The sequence below is a fragment of the Pecten maximus genome, chromosome 5 (genome assembly GCF_902652985.1).
Source record: "Pecten maximus chromosome 5, xPecMax1.1, whole genome shotgun sequence".
Lineage (NCBI taxonomy): Eukaryota > Metazoa > Mollusca > Bivalvia > Pectinida > Pectinidae > Pecten > Pecten maximus.
In genome coordinates this window covers 12,720,658-12,736,703 of record NC_047019.1, presented here as the reverse complement: position 1 = coordinate 12,736,703, position 16,046 = coordinate 12,720,658, and the positions used below count along the sequence as shown (strand labels likewise).

Here is a 16,046-nt window from a genome sequence, read left to right as displayed (position 1 = left end):
CACAATTTTTCCGTTTCCGTAATCCGTGCGAATATTAGTATCGCCTTACTAATGTCGCTTAGGTATCGTAAAAGACAACAAATATTTTCTGTTTCTTAACTCAAGAACCACAACGGCACGTTTTGAAATACTTCTTCACGCCCACATTCATGTGGACTCATGGTGTCTTTGAAGCCGACTTAAACCCGTAGAAATACGTTGTGTGTGCATAAAAACAGAGTAACAAAAAACAACAACTGGCATTGACTGGTAAGTGATTGTAGCTCTTGAGTATTGGTGTGGAGGATAGCCTGCTTGTACCCTTGAGTAGCCTTATTGGTGTTGAGGATAGCCTGACTATACCCTTGAGTAAGCCTTATTGGTGTGGAGGAATATAGCCTGATTGAAACCTTGAGTAGCAGCCTTATTGTTGTGGAGCCTGGTTGTGATCCAGCATGCTGCTGTGATAACACACATTATGTTGAGGCACAGTGTCAAAAAGAGGTAAGAAAGCTAGCTTGAAATCTGAAAACAACCTTAACTAGTCATCTGATAACTTAATTCAAATTAAGATTTTTCTGCAACTTTTAATTTTTCTTTTGATTAAAAAAGGATTTCCTTAAAAAAAGTTTTCACTTCGAATTCATCTAGAAGAATGTTTTTGAACTGAGGTCAGCCATGGGCAAACCTGTGAAACTTTTTATTTTACAGTACAAGAGAGAAGTTCATATTTGACCCTACACAGAGATGGCTGTCCGACATCCGCTGGTCCACAGAAACAGAATGTATGAGTGTCCTTCAGGGAAAGTCTCTCCTCACGGAAATGGATAAGTACAGCCTTCATGCTGCTGTAGTTAAAAGTAAGCATATTTTAAGAAAATATATAGAGATCACATTTTTCTGAGTGCTGAAGTCAACAAATCTACATGTATCCGTAAAGTATGGAATTTTGTTGATTTTCTTAATTGTTATTGCATATTTATTTGCTTCTGATGAGGTTTTTTATTTGAAATTAACATTTTTTAGCAATATTTTCATTTCCTCAGATGGGATCGATACAATACGGGATGATTCTCACCACATCAGCAATGAGTTCACGAAACTCTTCAAGTGAGTTGTAACCTTTAATTTACTCAAACTGACTACATGACATGTTGATGACTCATACAAAAACAGGTCTATTTCCTATATAATTAAAACTTAAAAAATATTATTGCCTATATGATTTAAGCAGATGTAAAATCTTTGCATTATAATTTGGTTATTATCTCATTATTACAAAAAAGTATATACATTAGTAACAAGTAGTTAAAATTTCATGTAGATTGAATATGTGATTATGGATTAACCACAGTATTACAGCTACATGTAATTCCTATTTCTTTTGTCTTGACATTAAAGTGTCATTTTCTTTTAAAGGTATCTATTTCAATGTTGGATCATCTGTTCTCTTGATTTATTAAAGGTATGTGGAGGCTGAGAAGTGGGCTGCTGTGCGGTCCTTGGTGATGCAGTTGACATGCCACATCAGGTCCCTCATCCAGGAATGTAACCTCTGTTTACCGGATCCTCCCTCCTACATACTTGAGGTAGACTAAAATCAAATTATTTTTTATTTTATCAGTTCATAATATATTTTGAGGTTGATACAAATTCCATACAACTGCCCAACAGAGTTGTACCTGGTGCTTCCGTTGCCCTACCCTGCAGGTAGAGTGTAAGAACCATGTGTAATAAGTTAATGGACTAGCCATGAACATGTTCAAGTTAACGAACCATTGACTGTATTTTAACAGCCATTATTGTTTTGTCTGTGTTTTCAACAGCAACAGGAAACAGTGATGGGTGAATGTGCCAAGCTAGCTCAGCAGGTGGACAGGTAAAGTGTTCGTTGTCATCAACTCATCCAGACAAATTTATCTACTTGTAAATCATATTTGAGAGATAATGTCAAACCTCTTTTTGTTCAAAACACAATTTTTCAAAGCATTATTATTACAAAATTAAACTAAACTGCTCGTGAATTAAGGTTTTCCCCATGATATTGTGCATTCCGTGTTCATCAACATGTAGCTTAGTTAAGTGCTGATAATCCAGTTGTTTAAGATATTTAAGTTCACATTTCAATTTTGTCTGATTAGAAAGAAACATTTTACATCAAGTCGATATATATACAGTATGTGTAAGTGGAAATTTGTTTCACCAGGAGAAGCAGTTCGTCAAAGGATGATCGCACACCGCCTAAAATCCCCGTCACTAACCAACTGACTTTCTTGGGTCAAGCCTTTAGTCGCCTTGTAGACCTTGCTCTTGGACATCTATTACAGGTATGTTACAGTACATATTGGGCAATAAGCCCATGTCTGGTAATAAGCCCATGTCTGGTAATAAGCCAATGTCTGGTAAAAAGCCCATGTCTGGTAAAAAGCCCATGTCTGGTAAAAAGCCCATGTCTGACAATAAGCCCATGTCTGGAAAAAAGCTCATGTCTGGTAATAAGCCCATGTCTGGAAATAAGCCCATATCTGATAACAAGCCCATGTCTGGTAATAAGCCAATGTCTGGTAATAAGCCCATGTCTGGAAATAAGCCCATGTCTGGTAAAAAGCCCATGTCTGACAATAAGCCCATGTCTGGCAATAAGCCCATGTCTGGTAATAAGCCAATGTCTGGTAATAAGCCACAATAAAATATACATAAATGTAAGTGGGGGGAAGTCCACCAACACCAATTGTAGTTTTAAATTGAAAATGGCTGGTATTTTCATTATTAGGATTGTTATGTTTAAATTCCACCTAATTTCTTGAGACACAGATTATTTACAAATTTAGCTTTGGTTTTCACATCACAGAAAGTTGTGGAGACTTTGGATGAAGCCAACAACCCTGTGACCTTGTCCAGCGCTCTTGGGACAGTGGTCAGTCTAGGACTGGAGGGAGAACATATGTGCTATATCTTTGCTAGAGTAAGAGATTTAAAATTTCATACAGACACAACACGAGAAGAATATCATGATTTTTTCTTGAAAGCTCTCTGCAATATATTATTTAACATATATGTGAGACAAAGATTTCTCCAGTTGCAACATTTTTAATAGGATAAGACTTTTATAAGGAAACATCATAATTAAGATGTTAGTTTCAGTAATGGTTAACAAAGGCCTATAAGTGGAGGATCTCTTGGAGCAGTACTTATCTGATTGACATAACATAATTGCGAGGATATAATCATATGATGAATTTAAATTTATATAAGGAAAAATAATATCTAAGTTCACTATGTTACAAAAATGTACCTAAAAGGTGTTCACATGAAAATACCCTCTTAATGAAAATGAATATTTGAAATATCAAAAGTATTAAGATTTGTGTATTTTCCTTGGAGGTTAACTTGTATATAATATATGTGCTTTGTACTTTGAATATTTAGGAGGGAGGTGTAAGGGCATTACTGGACATCTGCCGGACAGAATCATTGAGTTTCATACACCCACAGACTTTGAGAGCTCTAGCCACAATTTGCTGTGTTGCAGAAGGAATATTTGAAATAGAAAAGGTTTGTGTTTTACAAAAATATCATTGTTTGTGAAATAAATAAAATTTATTATGATATTTTATTCTTTTTTTTTTAAATAAAAAAAAAAATAAATTCTTCTTTAAAAAAAAAAAAAAATTTATTCTGAAACTTACACTTTCAATATTTTTAACAACAAACAGAACGGTCATAGAGCAGCATTTACTATTAAATGACTTGGACCCCGGACAACAGTTCTAGGTTAAAATTGATATATAAACTTGTTATTCACATGTGTACTTTTATAATTGGTTTTTCTCACAAATGTTATGGTATAGGAGGGAGGTGTGGAGTGCCTGATGGACATATTGTGTAACTACTCTAATGGCGAGAAAGTACGAGGAGAGGTTGCTGGCGTATTGGCACAAGTTACCTCCCCGTGTCTTGAAAACTTCCAGCAATTATCAGGCCTAGTGGAAAACTTGGATGAAATCCTACGGGCATTGATAGGTAGGCCATTGTTGAACAGTCATTATTTTGATATATGTTTAAAGGTATTTAACATAAAGTACACCCTTTGATAATTTTATTAGCATGAGTCATATGATGTATATCAATCATCAATATTATATAATGGGTCCTTAGAAAAAAATATTTGATTGTTGAGGGGGGCAACAATATATATATACATTTCCTGTAATACTCTGCCAATATGTTTATTCTGGAGGAGTAGACCAAAAGTTAAAATAGTAGTACTTGGTGAATTGACTGGCATATCAAAATAAATTTGCATACTGATTTAGTATTATAATTGTAGGAAGCTGATTGGTTCTTGTTTGTGTTACAGGTTTATGTGCCAATACTCTATCCCACGAAGTCTTCCTGTTGTCGTCAGCAGCTATCGCAAACATCACTTTCATGGACAGCATGGCATGTGATATTCTGCTGAAGTACGATGCACCTCGTGTTCTCATCCAGTCATGCGGAACCAGTGTGGCTCAGTCTCTCTTTGCCAAGGACCAGGTGTGTTTCAGAAACAAGTGACATTTGTCATACAATCGGAGCTGCTTTTTAATTAGTTAGAACACACCAAAAAGTTTCATATTGATTGCATATTTTATGGATATTTCATGGAATAGTGCATAGTGTAACTAAAATAGACATTTTCATAATTTTTTGTGTCGCCTACGGCAGACATTTAAAAGTCAACACATAGGGGTTGCTTTTTGAAAGTGACATTAACAGTGTTAAGATTTTGGGTTTATCTGTTTCTGACAAAGCTAGACCAAAAAAAACCTTAATCATAGATGTAGCATGGGTAGTTGAGTATGCTACACTAAAAATATTTCATGGATTTCTGCATTTTTGGGGTAGATATCTCAAATTTTTGACTTTTGAAAAATATCAATGGTAATGTTTTGCACTAAGCTCTTGCATATATTAGGCTGTTTCTGACAAACTATAAAATATAGGAAAACCAAATTTAGGTTATAGGTGTATCGTGGGATGTATATATATAGCTGAATGCATTACACTCTTTATTAACATTTCTATGATTTTTGTACTTTTTGGGTGAAAGCCTCCAATTTCTGGACTTGGAAGAAAATCAATGAATTTCATTGTCTCTTCAAATAAATTGTTAAGTACCCATGTAAAATACTGCAGCTTATGATATTGACATAGTGGGACAGGCAACACATATAATTGCGCTTAATTCTTGTTATGTCTCTAAAACACAGTGATTGAGTAAAACTTTGGTACATTTTTATTTGGCCTTATTCAGAAATGAACTTTAAGATTTTAAGTCTATCACAAAAAGAATTAAAATTTGGCAAGAGTTATCGCCCTTAAAATTGCTAAAGGGATGTGTCAAAAATCACTTTGTATGTTGAATTTTCCAAAGCATTATATGAGTTGGTGTGAAGGAAGAAATAATACATTATAGCATTCTGTCTTTGAGACAGCAACCTTGAATTCCATCCTGTGTTTGAGACACTGCTACATTAATTTCCATCCTGTGTTTGAGACACTGCTACATTAATTTCCATCCTGTCTTTGAGACACTGCTACATTAATTTCCATCCTGTCTTTGAGACACTGCTACATTAATTTCCATCCTGTCTTTGAGACACTGCTACATTAATTTCCATTCTGTCTTTGAGACACTGCTACATTAATTTCCATCCTGTCTTTGAGACACTGCTACATTAATTTCCATCCTGTCTTTGAGACACTGCTACATTAATTTCCATTCTGTCTTTGAGACACTGCTACATTAATTTCCATCCTGTCTTTGAGACACTGCTACATTAATTTCCATTCTGTCTTTGAGACACTGCTACATTAATTTCCATCCTGTCTTTGAGACACTGCTACATTAATTTCCATCCTGTCTTTGAGACACTGCTACATTAATTTCCATTCTGTCTTTGAGACACTGCTACATTAATTTCCATCCTGTCTTTGAGACACTGCTACATTAATTTCCATCCTGTCTTTGAGACACTGCTACATTAATTTCCATCCTGTGTTTGAGACACTGCTACATTAATTTCCATCCTGTCTTTGAGACACTGCTACATTAATTTCCATCCTGTCTTTGAGACACTGCTACATTAATTTCCATCCTGTCTTTGAGACACTGCTACATTAATTTCCATTCTGTCTTTGAGACACTGCTACATTAATTTCCATTCTGTCTTTGAGACACTGCTACATTAATTTCCATTCTGTCTTTGAGACACTGCTACATTAATTTCCATTCTGTCTTTGAGACAGCAACCTTAAATTCTATTCTGTCTTTCTGACAGCTGCGTTAAATTAGACACTGCTACGATAATTTCCACTCTGGTTTTGAGACAAATACATTAAATTATGAAGTTGTTAACATTTTGATGTGTTTAAGTAGAACGAAAAGGTCCTGTCTGCAAATTTAAATCATATGAATGTCTATAATAAATCATTTACTGTCACGTATGTAGCTCATATATTCATAACCAAAATATATATTTCATATATTAAACTGTTTCAGGTAGCCACTGTTCTAGCAAATATGGTTGCCGTTGACAACTGCAGACAGTGTATTATAAATAGTGGTGGCCTTGACCTATGCCTACAGTTGCTACAGGAACGACCTTTGGCCTACAAGTCTCCATCTGAGATTGCAGCCTGTGAAAGGGTTCAGCAGAAGTCGGCGATTGCCCTGGCAAGACTATGTAGGGAGGAAGAGATTGCGCAGATCATTGTTGAAATGGAAGGTATGATTGCTATTTTCTAGTGATGTGAAACAGGCACCTCCTATCAGCAAAAATGTGTTCTATATAGAAATTCTGGTCATATAAATTATGTATGAGAGCAGTATGCTTAAGGATTGTAGAGTTAATTATGTGTTCTCTTCCATTGAAGCGGAAATATTCTATTAGTACCTATTCTTCTTCTAATAGTTTCTTGTCCAGGCCATAACTTCTAAACCATTGAAGAAGTCAAAGGTCAAATAACAATTACAATTATCTTTTGTCTGGGCCTAAATGTCAAAGGTCATTTGAGTGAAAAAAAATGCCTAGTAAGGGAGAAGGGGAGACATAGATTTTTGTACATAATAACAATCTCTAGTAATGGTAAATTTTCTGGTATGGTTGCTAGCAATCCGATCTACCAGAGTTACTTTTAGTGATGAACTTGACACCTAATAGAGACCATTGACATGTGAAAATGGTCTCCAAATGAAAAAATATCAAATATTTGGTACAGATTCTTTGAATATTGTCAAATTTTAGACTGTATATATATATAGGCTGAAAGTATGAAGTTATAAGTTCATGATGTTTCGATTTTCACTGTAGGTATACCCCGCCTGGTGGAGCTCTGTAGAAACAAAGGGGAAAGAAATAACAGTGATGCAGTATTAGTGGCCTGTCTGGTGAGTTTATATCTGTTAAGATCCTTGGTATTATACATACAGTTACTTTAGACTTATGAGTAATTGTAATGTTGATGAAATGTGTGTCTATTGTCCCATGCTTGCTCTACAGTAAACTTACTTCCCTTCATGGTTAAATGAAGACTGTGCACTATCCAGAAATCTTGAAAATACCAATAAGTTTTTGGCGATTTAATATTTTTTGACCTCAAATAAAAACCAAAAAACAAAAAGCAAACAAAAATGCAATAATCATCCATCAACAAAAATGATTAACTATCGGTGGTGTAATTAAATTAATTTGTTAGTATTTTTGTGTTGAAGACACTATAAAATATATGTAGGTATTAATCGGTGTCATGAAAGAGTGCTCCCTACATAATGCTCAATAAAAAAATAAATGTCTCAATATAAATTTCTGATAACATGCCTTACAATATGGTTATTTTTTTTTCTAAAACATGGATTGTGATATTTCATATTTTATATCAGTTAGAAAATTAATTTGTTAATTTAAAGAACTTTATGATTTCATATTTCAGGCTGCTCTTAGAAAAGTAAGTGCTTTGTACAAAACGGAAAACATCATAGATATTGATTTCAAGCAATTGATTCAGCCACGACTCATGGATTCCTTTCTCATTTGTACAAACACGGATGAGAACTTTGTATGAGAACTGTAGGTCAGAGTTGGTGAGAAGAAATTACAATTACAACGATATTTCCTACAGTATTCAAAAAGGCTGAATAATGTCTGACTTCTTGATAGCAAAGCAAGTTGGAAATGTTTCTAAATGAACATATAGTTGATATAAGTACATTCAAATAAGTATTGAAGGGATCATTTTTGTTTCAGCTAGAAGAGAGATTAAGATAAAAACTACAGCAAATCAAAATTGTCCGATATATCATGCCATGTGATCGTTGACAAACGAGACACTTATGTGTGGTTTGGTGACACAGTGGTAACACACTTCCCATTCAACTAAATGTATTGACATGGGATTCAATGCCCTGATCAGGCATGAAAAGGCACATGTATGGGGTCTACCAGCACAACCACATGGGATTTCTCCTAGTACTGCGATTTCCTCCCATACATTTCCATCTGGGCCAGCGAGAGTGATTAATACAAGTCGGTGTAACTTGTTTCGCAATTGTTATCAAATAATAAATTTTACAATAGAGTTAACTTACACCATTAAGTTTAATTTGATGGTGTACTGTAGATTCTACATCAGTTTTATCAACTTGATTGACCAGGTACAAAAACCAGATTGCTATAAACATTTTGAATTCGTATGAAACCAGCAGTTGTAAATAATAGGCTGTTACTTTGACAGTACTGCCACTGTCAAACTTTGATGTTATATTGACCTTTGTCTATATAGACTGTATACACAGACACATATACATTAATCATGATATAATGATTTTATATGTCAATATCTTCCAACACCCCTTTTCCCATATTCTTTACCTTCTTTAATCCTCTGCCTCAAACCTCTGTCTATGCCAAAAATATTGCTTGACAATGGTGCCATTCATAATAACTCAGAAACAAGTTCATTTAGCTATCAAAAGGTATAATTTTATAATACAACAATTACACTGATACATTAATTTAGGATGTACCCACATACATACATACCTTGGGGCTTGAAATCCTTTGTGCAAAGTTTTTAAATGCCTAGAAACGTACTTTGGTAGAGAAAGGAACAGATGGACTGAAGATCAAGGATGTTTATTTATAAATTAATATTATATATTATAGATAGTACCATATGGTGTAGCTCATCCATTCATGTTTTGTTAATTGATCAATTTATATGTTTATATGTACATGTAGGTCACTGGTCAGCCGGCTCAAAACCTTTGTTGTAGAAGAGGCTTGAAATTTATTTTAAATTTTCCTAATTGATGTGTTATCTTATAATTGCAACAATTTGAAGTATTATGAATGTAAAATGGAAGTACATGTATCACAAAAAGATATTTATAATAGTTGACTGATGAAATATATGTAGGTTTGAAATATCAATTTATCACTTGTTTCTTTTAATTTTCTTTTAATTGTATCTTTTGAAGATCTGTTGTATTCCGTTAAGAATTTATGAACAAAACTAGTATACATGCATAGTAATATAGATTGAAGGCCTGTTTATTGGCTAGATATATTCAATCCCTGTCCAAGGAATATAGATTTATAAAAAGATTGTTTTAATTGTAACCGATAGCTATTTATTGCTCACATGCACTTTAATACTGTAATTGTATCATATTTACCTGAAATGTAGATATTCTTCAGTCAAACTTATAGTCAAAGCCTATCAGTATTTGCCTGTGTTGAATTTACATGTATATGTTTTTAAACTTGACTTTGTCTTTACTTTCATTAATTGAGACAGATTTCAAAATAATGATCTTATCTGAGATGAATTCTATGTTTCAATGATAACCATTTCATACAGGGTTTGATAAGTTGTAATATTAATATTTTTTATTTATGAAATATATGGGAAATATTAACTTGTCATAATAACTGTGATAGATTGGCAATTGCAGGTAAAGTTTTGTCTACAGTAAGTGTTATTGATATTTCATCAAGTTGTATAAAATCTGCATTTTAAATGCTTGAGAAGTGTTGTAAAAAATATTGGGATGTGTTTTTGGTAATACTTGAAGAAATGATGAGGCATTTATGGAATCTCACTCTTGGATGTCATGCATGATAAGTCAGCTCAAATCATTGCAAATATACATAGGAACTTGGGATAGATTCCCAACCTAAAAATACAATTATGTAGGTATATATGGCCGTGCGTTGTGAATTTGTGCCATGTCCCTGTGCCAATATACTGCATAATTTATTCAAAATGAGCTTTGAGCTGATGACACTGCCTTTGAATCAAGGTTTGATTTGTATGAATAATATAATTCAACTACATTACAACGATATTTCCTACAGTATTCAAAAAGGCTGAATAATGTCGGACTTCTTGATAGCAAAGCAAGTTGGAAATGTTTCTAAATGGACATATAGTTGATATAAGTACATTCAAATTTCTGAAACCCTTTTCTTCATAGTGAATGATTACATGTAATATGTTTATGTAAATAGACTGAAGATCTCAATTCAGACAAATTGGTTGAGTACTCTTTCATATGAGAAGCACTTATACATTGTACTTGGTATGGTGTACATGTATATTGGTAGTGGGTAATGTAGTAATTAAACACATCCCATAAAAACCTACAATAGTTGTAGTATTTGAAATATGTCAATTAAGTTTACAAAGTATACAAGTCGTCTTCTAAACCTGATACTAAACTTATTGAAATATCACAAACATAAAGTATATCATATGTGGTCAAAGTCTTTGAAATGTCAAGGTCGACACTGTGTTTTAAAGAGTCATTATTAACTGAAAAGTCCATATGATCAATTTCATTGTATAGTTATCAATATAAGATATTCAAATTTTGTATACACTGGCAGTACATCACAAAATTGTCCTACATGTATGTAAATTATGAATATTCACACATGGTGCTAACCAATCAACTGCCATTTAATTTTTAGAGGATATCGTCATAAAATGACTGATTTCAAATTTAACTTTTCTTAAAGAAAAGTTTTAATTGTTGTTTTGAATCACTAATGAAAGTTATAAAATTACTCGTAATTTTTGAAATTTGTACCGTTGAGAGCAGATAATCTGGTTTTGACCATCATACACATTGTGTAATTGATTATTGCTAAAAATATCTACCAAAGGTTTTTTTGAGATGTCCTTTGAGTTCAATGCGAGATCGCTATGAGTTTGTTTATAGAGTTTATTCAAATATCTAGAGCAATTAGTGTCTTGCCCAAGAACACAACCACAACAGCACAGACTGGCCCATTTCTCAGCTTCCCGAGAAACACAAACCTACATGGGTAGGGAGTGTCAAACCATACACTATGGGCGGTGCTCTGACTGAGCTATTGTGGACCCCTTGATCATTGAAGAGAGAATATTGCATAGCTTGAGTTTTTGTTGAGCTGATATATACACGATTTATGGCAAATGTCATGATAACAAAAATGCCATGACAGCTCACATATTGGTTGTCCTAGAATGTTTAATGAAAACCTTCAGTGTGTTTTGAATATGATGTAACAATATCATACCAATTGTCTTCAGTGTGACATTGACATAATGTATTTTTCAGCATGATTTCAATTGTAGTGCGTTTTTCATAATTTGGCGTCAGAATAAATACTACATTTGTACAAAAGTAAGATATTGAAAAAATATGATACAAGTGCTTTGCCTTTTGAGGCAGTCATATGATCAAGCTTAACTTTATTTAAGATGATGTTAAAATTCAAAGTTTCCTTAAGTTGAGAACTTGGAATAGCATTTTACAGAATGCCAATCTGGAATTGGTTGCACTGTTCAATAAAATGAACATTTTTTGTCATTAGTGTGTTCAATCCAAGATTGAAAACATCGCTGTTTTATGTGTTTTCTGATATTTTATCATTAAGAATGAATGTATTTCTTGTCGCCAAAATAGTTTGCTATGATACATTTTCGTAATTGCACTTTTGCTATGCTCTCTATAATATTCATATACATGTACTCATGTGCTTACAAATGTATAATTAATCACTCAATTGATATATACATGTAAATATATATATATAAATATATATTGTTTCAAATAAAAAATAAAGTGTACCTTGATATGTTTGCAAAAAAAATCACTGTATAGAACAAATTTTATTTAGAGTCAGTTACTTGGGAGAATTTCTTTTTTTTTCAGCATTTAAATTGACACTGAAGGTCAATATCACTCGCTGCTTTCTCTCAACCCGGCATACACCTTTACTTTGAATCAAAATACTACATATTATCAGTCATTAAAAATATGTGATATTGAAACTTGTTTACCCAATATGATTTTGATCAATTCATGTATATTATATTACTGTGAAATCTATATTACTTTTATTATTATTATTTTAATGAGATATTTGTTACGTATTGCTAGTTCAAAGAAATAGACATCAACAGACATGTTGTGTGTGTCTCTAGATTTGGGTTTGAGGACAAATCACATTCCAATGTATGGTTTACATGTTTTATATTTTATAAGTAATAAATAATCTTCTGAATCTTTATCGTTTTGTGTCTTAGTATTTTCATATTAATGTTTTCAAAATGGTAGTAATAACAATGCATTATTGTTATAACAGTGCATTACTGTTAACAATGCATTTATTTGGTTAAGTACGTAACCTGTTAGTAAGACTCTTCATTCTTTATTTCTTTCCTTTTTTGTGGACATGCAGGGAACATAATTATTTCTGTTCTTTACCTTCCAAAATATACCCTCAAGATATGAACTAAAACCCGTACATGTAACAATTCGTTAGCTGTAGAATCGGAAGGGTATGGTAATATCGCAAGTGCTTGGGGTAAAAAACTATATATTGCATATATATATTATATGAGTCTCGTATTACTATATAAAATAGAGGTTCTATTTTACATAGTAATACGAGGCTCTTGCACATATGCAATATATAATTTCTTACCCCTATCATATGTGGGGCCAACGGCTTAATGTTTGAATGTAAGCTGGACTAAATGTCTTGAAAGAACAGGCAAAAATAAGCAAAGCATTAATTTATTTAAACATGTATTGCCCCAAAGGTTAGCTGAGGAGAAGTTTTTTTAACTTCAACAAAGCATTATCAATCTCTGATTAAGTTTTGTTTTGCCAGGTATCGAGTAAATTTCTTGGTGCAGTACATAAAGGTCCCCACAAAATGTTGCTTAATACAATAATCTATCAAATCAGGGTCGTGCTGCTAGCCATGGGACCTCCAAAACAACAATAAAAATATATAACACTATTAGGCACTGCGCTAGACTCCACAGTACGATGACCGACAAGAGCCTGGCAAAATGAAATGAAAAAACTGTAACACTTTTTTTCATGGTACATTTTTTTCACATCTTTTTGTACCATTGTATGGTACAGAAAGATGTGAAAGCGGAGTTGAAATGAGTCAGTCGCTTTTGTATCTTTTTGTACCAAAAAGCGGCCGAAAACAGCCATGGTATAGAAACATATGAAACGGCCAGTCATAAGGGTTACTGAGTTTGACAAATGACTCCAAGATAAAGCTGTCATCACATAGCCTGCCAATTAGTATCCGGAATGTCTGGCTACTGGATGATCCAATCGTCATGTATATTGATGTTGGGCCTGCAAAATGATCAGTTGTCTATTTTAACTTTTAAATTACTTTTCGTTTTAAAAATAACGTCGTTAATCATTTTTCCAGTGACGAATTATTTGCACTTACATTGTCAATGTATCCAATCTGCTTCAACTTCTCGAGTAAAAGAAACTATAGACACCGATGGGGTCCGTTTTGGGGAAATGGGACCATCAATTGTATTACGTAATAAAAACATCTCGAGTAAATTTAGCAGTGAAATATCGAAAATTAATAATTCTATAAAAGTGATATTTAATCAAAACCCTGCATACAAACGACAATGGAAAAAGTTAAAAGATGATCCGGTATATTTTGCTATGAAAATGTAATAAACAGCATATCTAACAGCATCTTCAATAATACCAAATGTATTTCACTCAGGTGGCTAATATTTTGATATTTTTCACGAATGCGCAAATATCAAAATATTAGCCCCACTCGTAAAATATAGTTGGTTTTACTGAAGACATCGAGGAATATATATATTTTGTAAGACTATTAGAGAAATGCTGTAATGTTTTTTCAATCGTTCAATTGTTTATCTCTAAAATAGAAATGACGACATTATACAGGTTTAATTTAATAATTTTTAGCCCCTAAGGTACACCCCAATACTTACACTAAAGTTTCGACTCGATTTGTGTCCTCAGAAGTGATTAATAAACTTTGCGACTTGTTGTGACGGTGTTATCAAACCTTTGCTATTCGGGGTCAGCCCTGGTCATGGTGTTGGATAACGACATTCCGATGTTCTGATGGTACAGTTTTTTCACATCTTTTTGTACCATCCGTACCACGGATGGTACAAAAAGATATGAAAAAACTGTAACGTTTTTTTCTTGGTACACTTTTTTCATATCTTTTTGTACCAAAAATGGTACAAAAAGAAATGAAAAAAGTGTAACGCGGTACAAAACCTTTCACATCATTTTGCCGGCTGATACCGGCTATTGGTACATAAACATGTGAATGTAAGCTGTGTTTTTTCCTAAGTAGTTTATAATCTTTCTGTAACACATATAGTACAAAATGATTTGAATTTTCACATCTTTTTGTACCATGGTACACTTTTCTATGGTACAAAAAGATATGAAAAAACTGTACCATTGAAAAAAGTGTTACAGTTTTTTCATTTCATTTTGCCAGGCTCTTGTCGGCCATCGTACCACAGTGCACTGACCATTCAAACAAGCCTGCTTCAAGTGCTGGCGGCCCTGGTAAAGGCAGCGACTACCCACTGGGGCTCGGTTTCGGGATTCTAAGTAACATTCTGAAACCGTTTAAAAGAAATGGGGTTTCTCTTTTTTTATACATCGATAACCCTGATTTTTTTATAAGGTTTCAGAATGTATATAAATACTTAATATATAGAGTTGTGGTTGTTAACTGATGTCATATGTTACTCAGAATCCCGAAACCGAGCCCCTGTGTGACTACCTTGCTCACCGGCTTTATCCAACAAAGCTTGCTAGCTTCACATAGCGTAATTGCCACCATGTGCAATGGGTAACAAACCACTACTGCCTCAACACTCATGGTTACTGATTCTGCGACCACCACTTTGGTACAGCGTAAAAGATTTTCACAGTTTTCCAACAAAGACTTCTTCTGTCAGTCTGCAGCTTCCAGAGTTTGAAACCTGTTAACCTCAGTTAGAATCACACCCAATTTTCATTGGTTGATTCCCGCTCCAAATGCATTTCTAAGCCGGCTATTTATGTGTCAGACTATCAATCTTCATATAAAGACATATTTACATTTGGTGTGGCAATGCCCTTATATATTACTAGTAAATCCCTACCAAAAGCAGCTTCATCTATGAGAGTATAACTGAAGTTGCCCTGGTAGAAAGCGGGAAATTTGAATGTTGGAAGATTTTTTTCATATTTTTTTATTTTTGCGATTCATTAATAGAACGTAAATATAAGCGATAAACTGCCTAGATGCGGCAGACCTACTGGTATAACTGCCACATGTGTCACAGACAAACAATCATGGTGCGCTTAAATAGTCACATGGTAAGTTCACTTTTACATGTATATCAATAAAAGTATAGATAGGAATCATATTCAATTGATACAAACCAATCTTTAATTATAAATCAACTGATAATCACCGAGTTATACCAATGCAATGACAACAATTTTTCACCACAGCGATAGCCACATTTATGCTAATCGTATCATTTATATAAATATATAAACCATACAAATGTATTCATTGGAAGAACGTTACACCAAGTCGAACCTTTTTCAGTACATGGATAATTATTATCAATATTTGTATTTAATGTCCATTATCACGAAATCACATTTTCTTCTAAAATTGAAATGTCTCGCCGAGTACTGTAGTATT

At 33.5% G+C, this 16,046-nt stretch overlaps 1 protein-coding gene across 1 annotated transcript; it reads left to right on the top strand.

Annotated features, from left to right (window-relative positions):
- Nucleotides 1-63: 63 nt before the first annotated feature.
- LOC117327195 (protein inscuteable homolog) lies at nt 64-12,581 on the top strand. Its single transcript, XM_033884050.1, has 13 exons — nt 64-483; nt 691-839; nt 1,026-1,089; nt 1,445-1,568; nt 1,806-1,858; nt 2,186-2,306; nt 2,831-2,944; nt 3,409-3,534; nt 3,831-4,002; nt 4,340-4,515; nt 6,524-6,749; nt 7,335-7,411; nt 7,954-12,581. The coding sequence occupies exons 1-13, from the start codon at nt 458-460 to the stop codon at nt 8,083-8,085; spliced, it is 1,560 nt and encodes a 519-aa protein (XP_033739941.1). The 5' UTR covers nt 64-457; the 3' UTR covers nt 8,086-12,581.
- Nucleotides 12,582-16,046: the final 3,465 nt, after the last annotated feature.

What these genes read in the sequence shown, in the direction of transcription:
- LOC117327195 (XM_033884050.1), top strand. Translation starts at nt 458, where the DNA reads ATGTTGAGGCACAGTGTCAAAAAGAG. An exon ending in CTCTTGGACATCTATTACAG is followed by an intron (nt 2,307 to 2,830) that starts GTATGTTACAGT and finishes TTCACATCACAG; the next exon opens with AAAGTTGTGGAGACTTTGGA. An exon ending in CTCTCTTTGCCAAGGACCAG is followed by an intron (nt 4,516 to 6,523) that starts GTGTGTTTCAGA and finishes AAACTGTTTCAG; the next exon opens with GTAGCCACTGTTCTAGCAAA.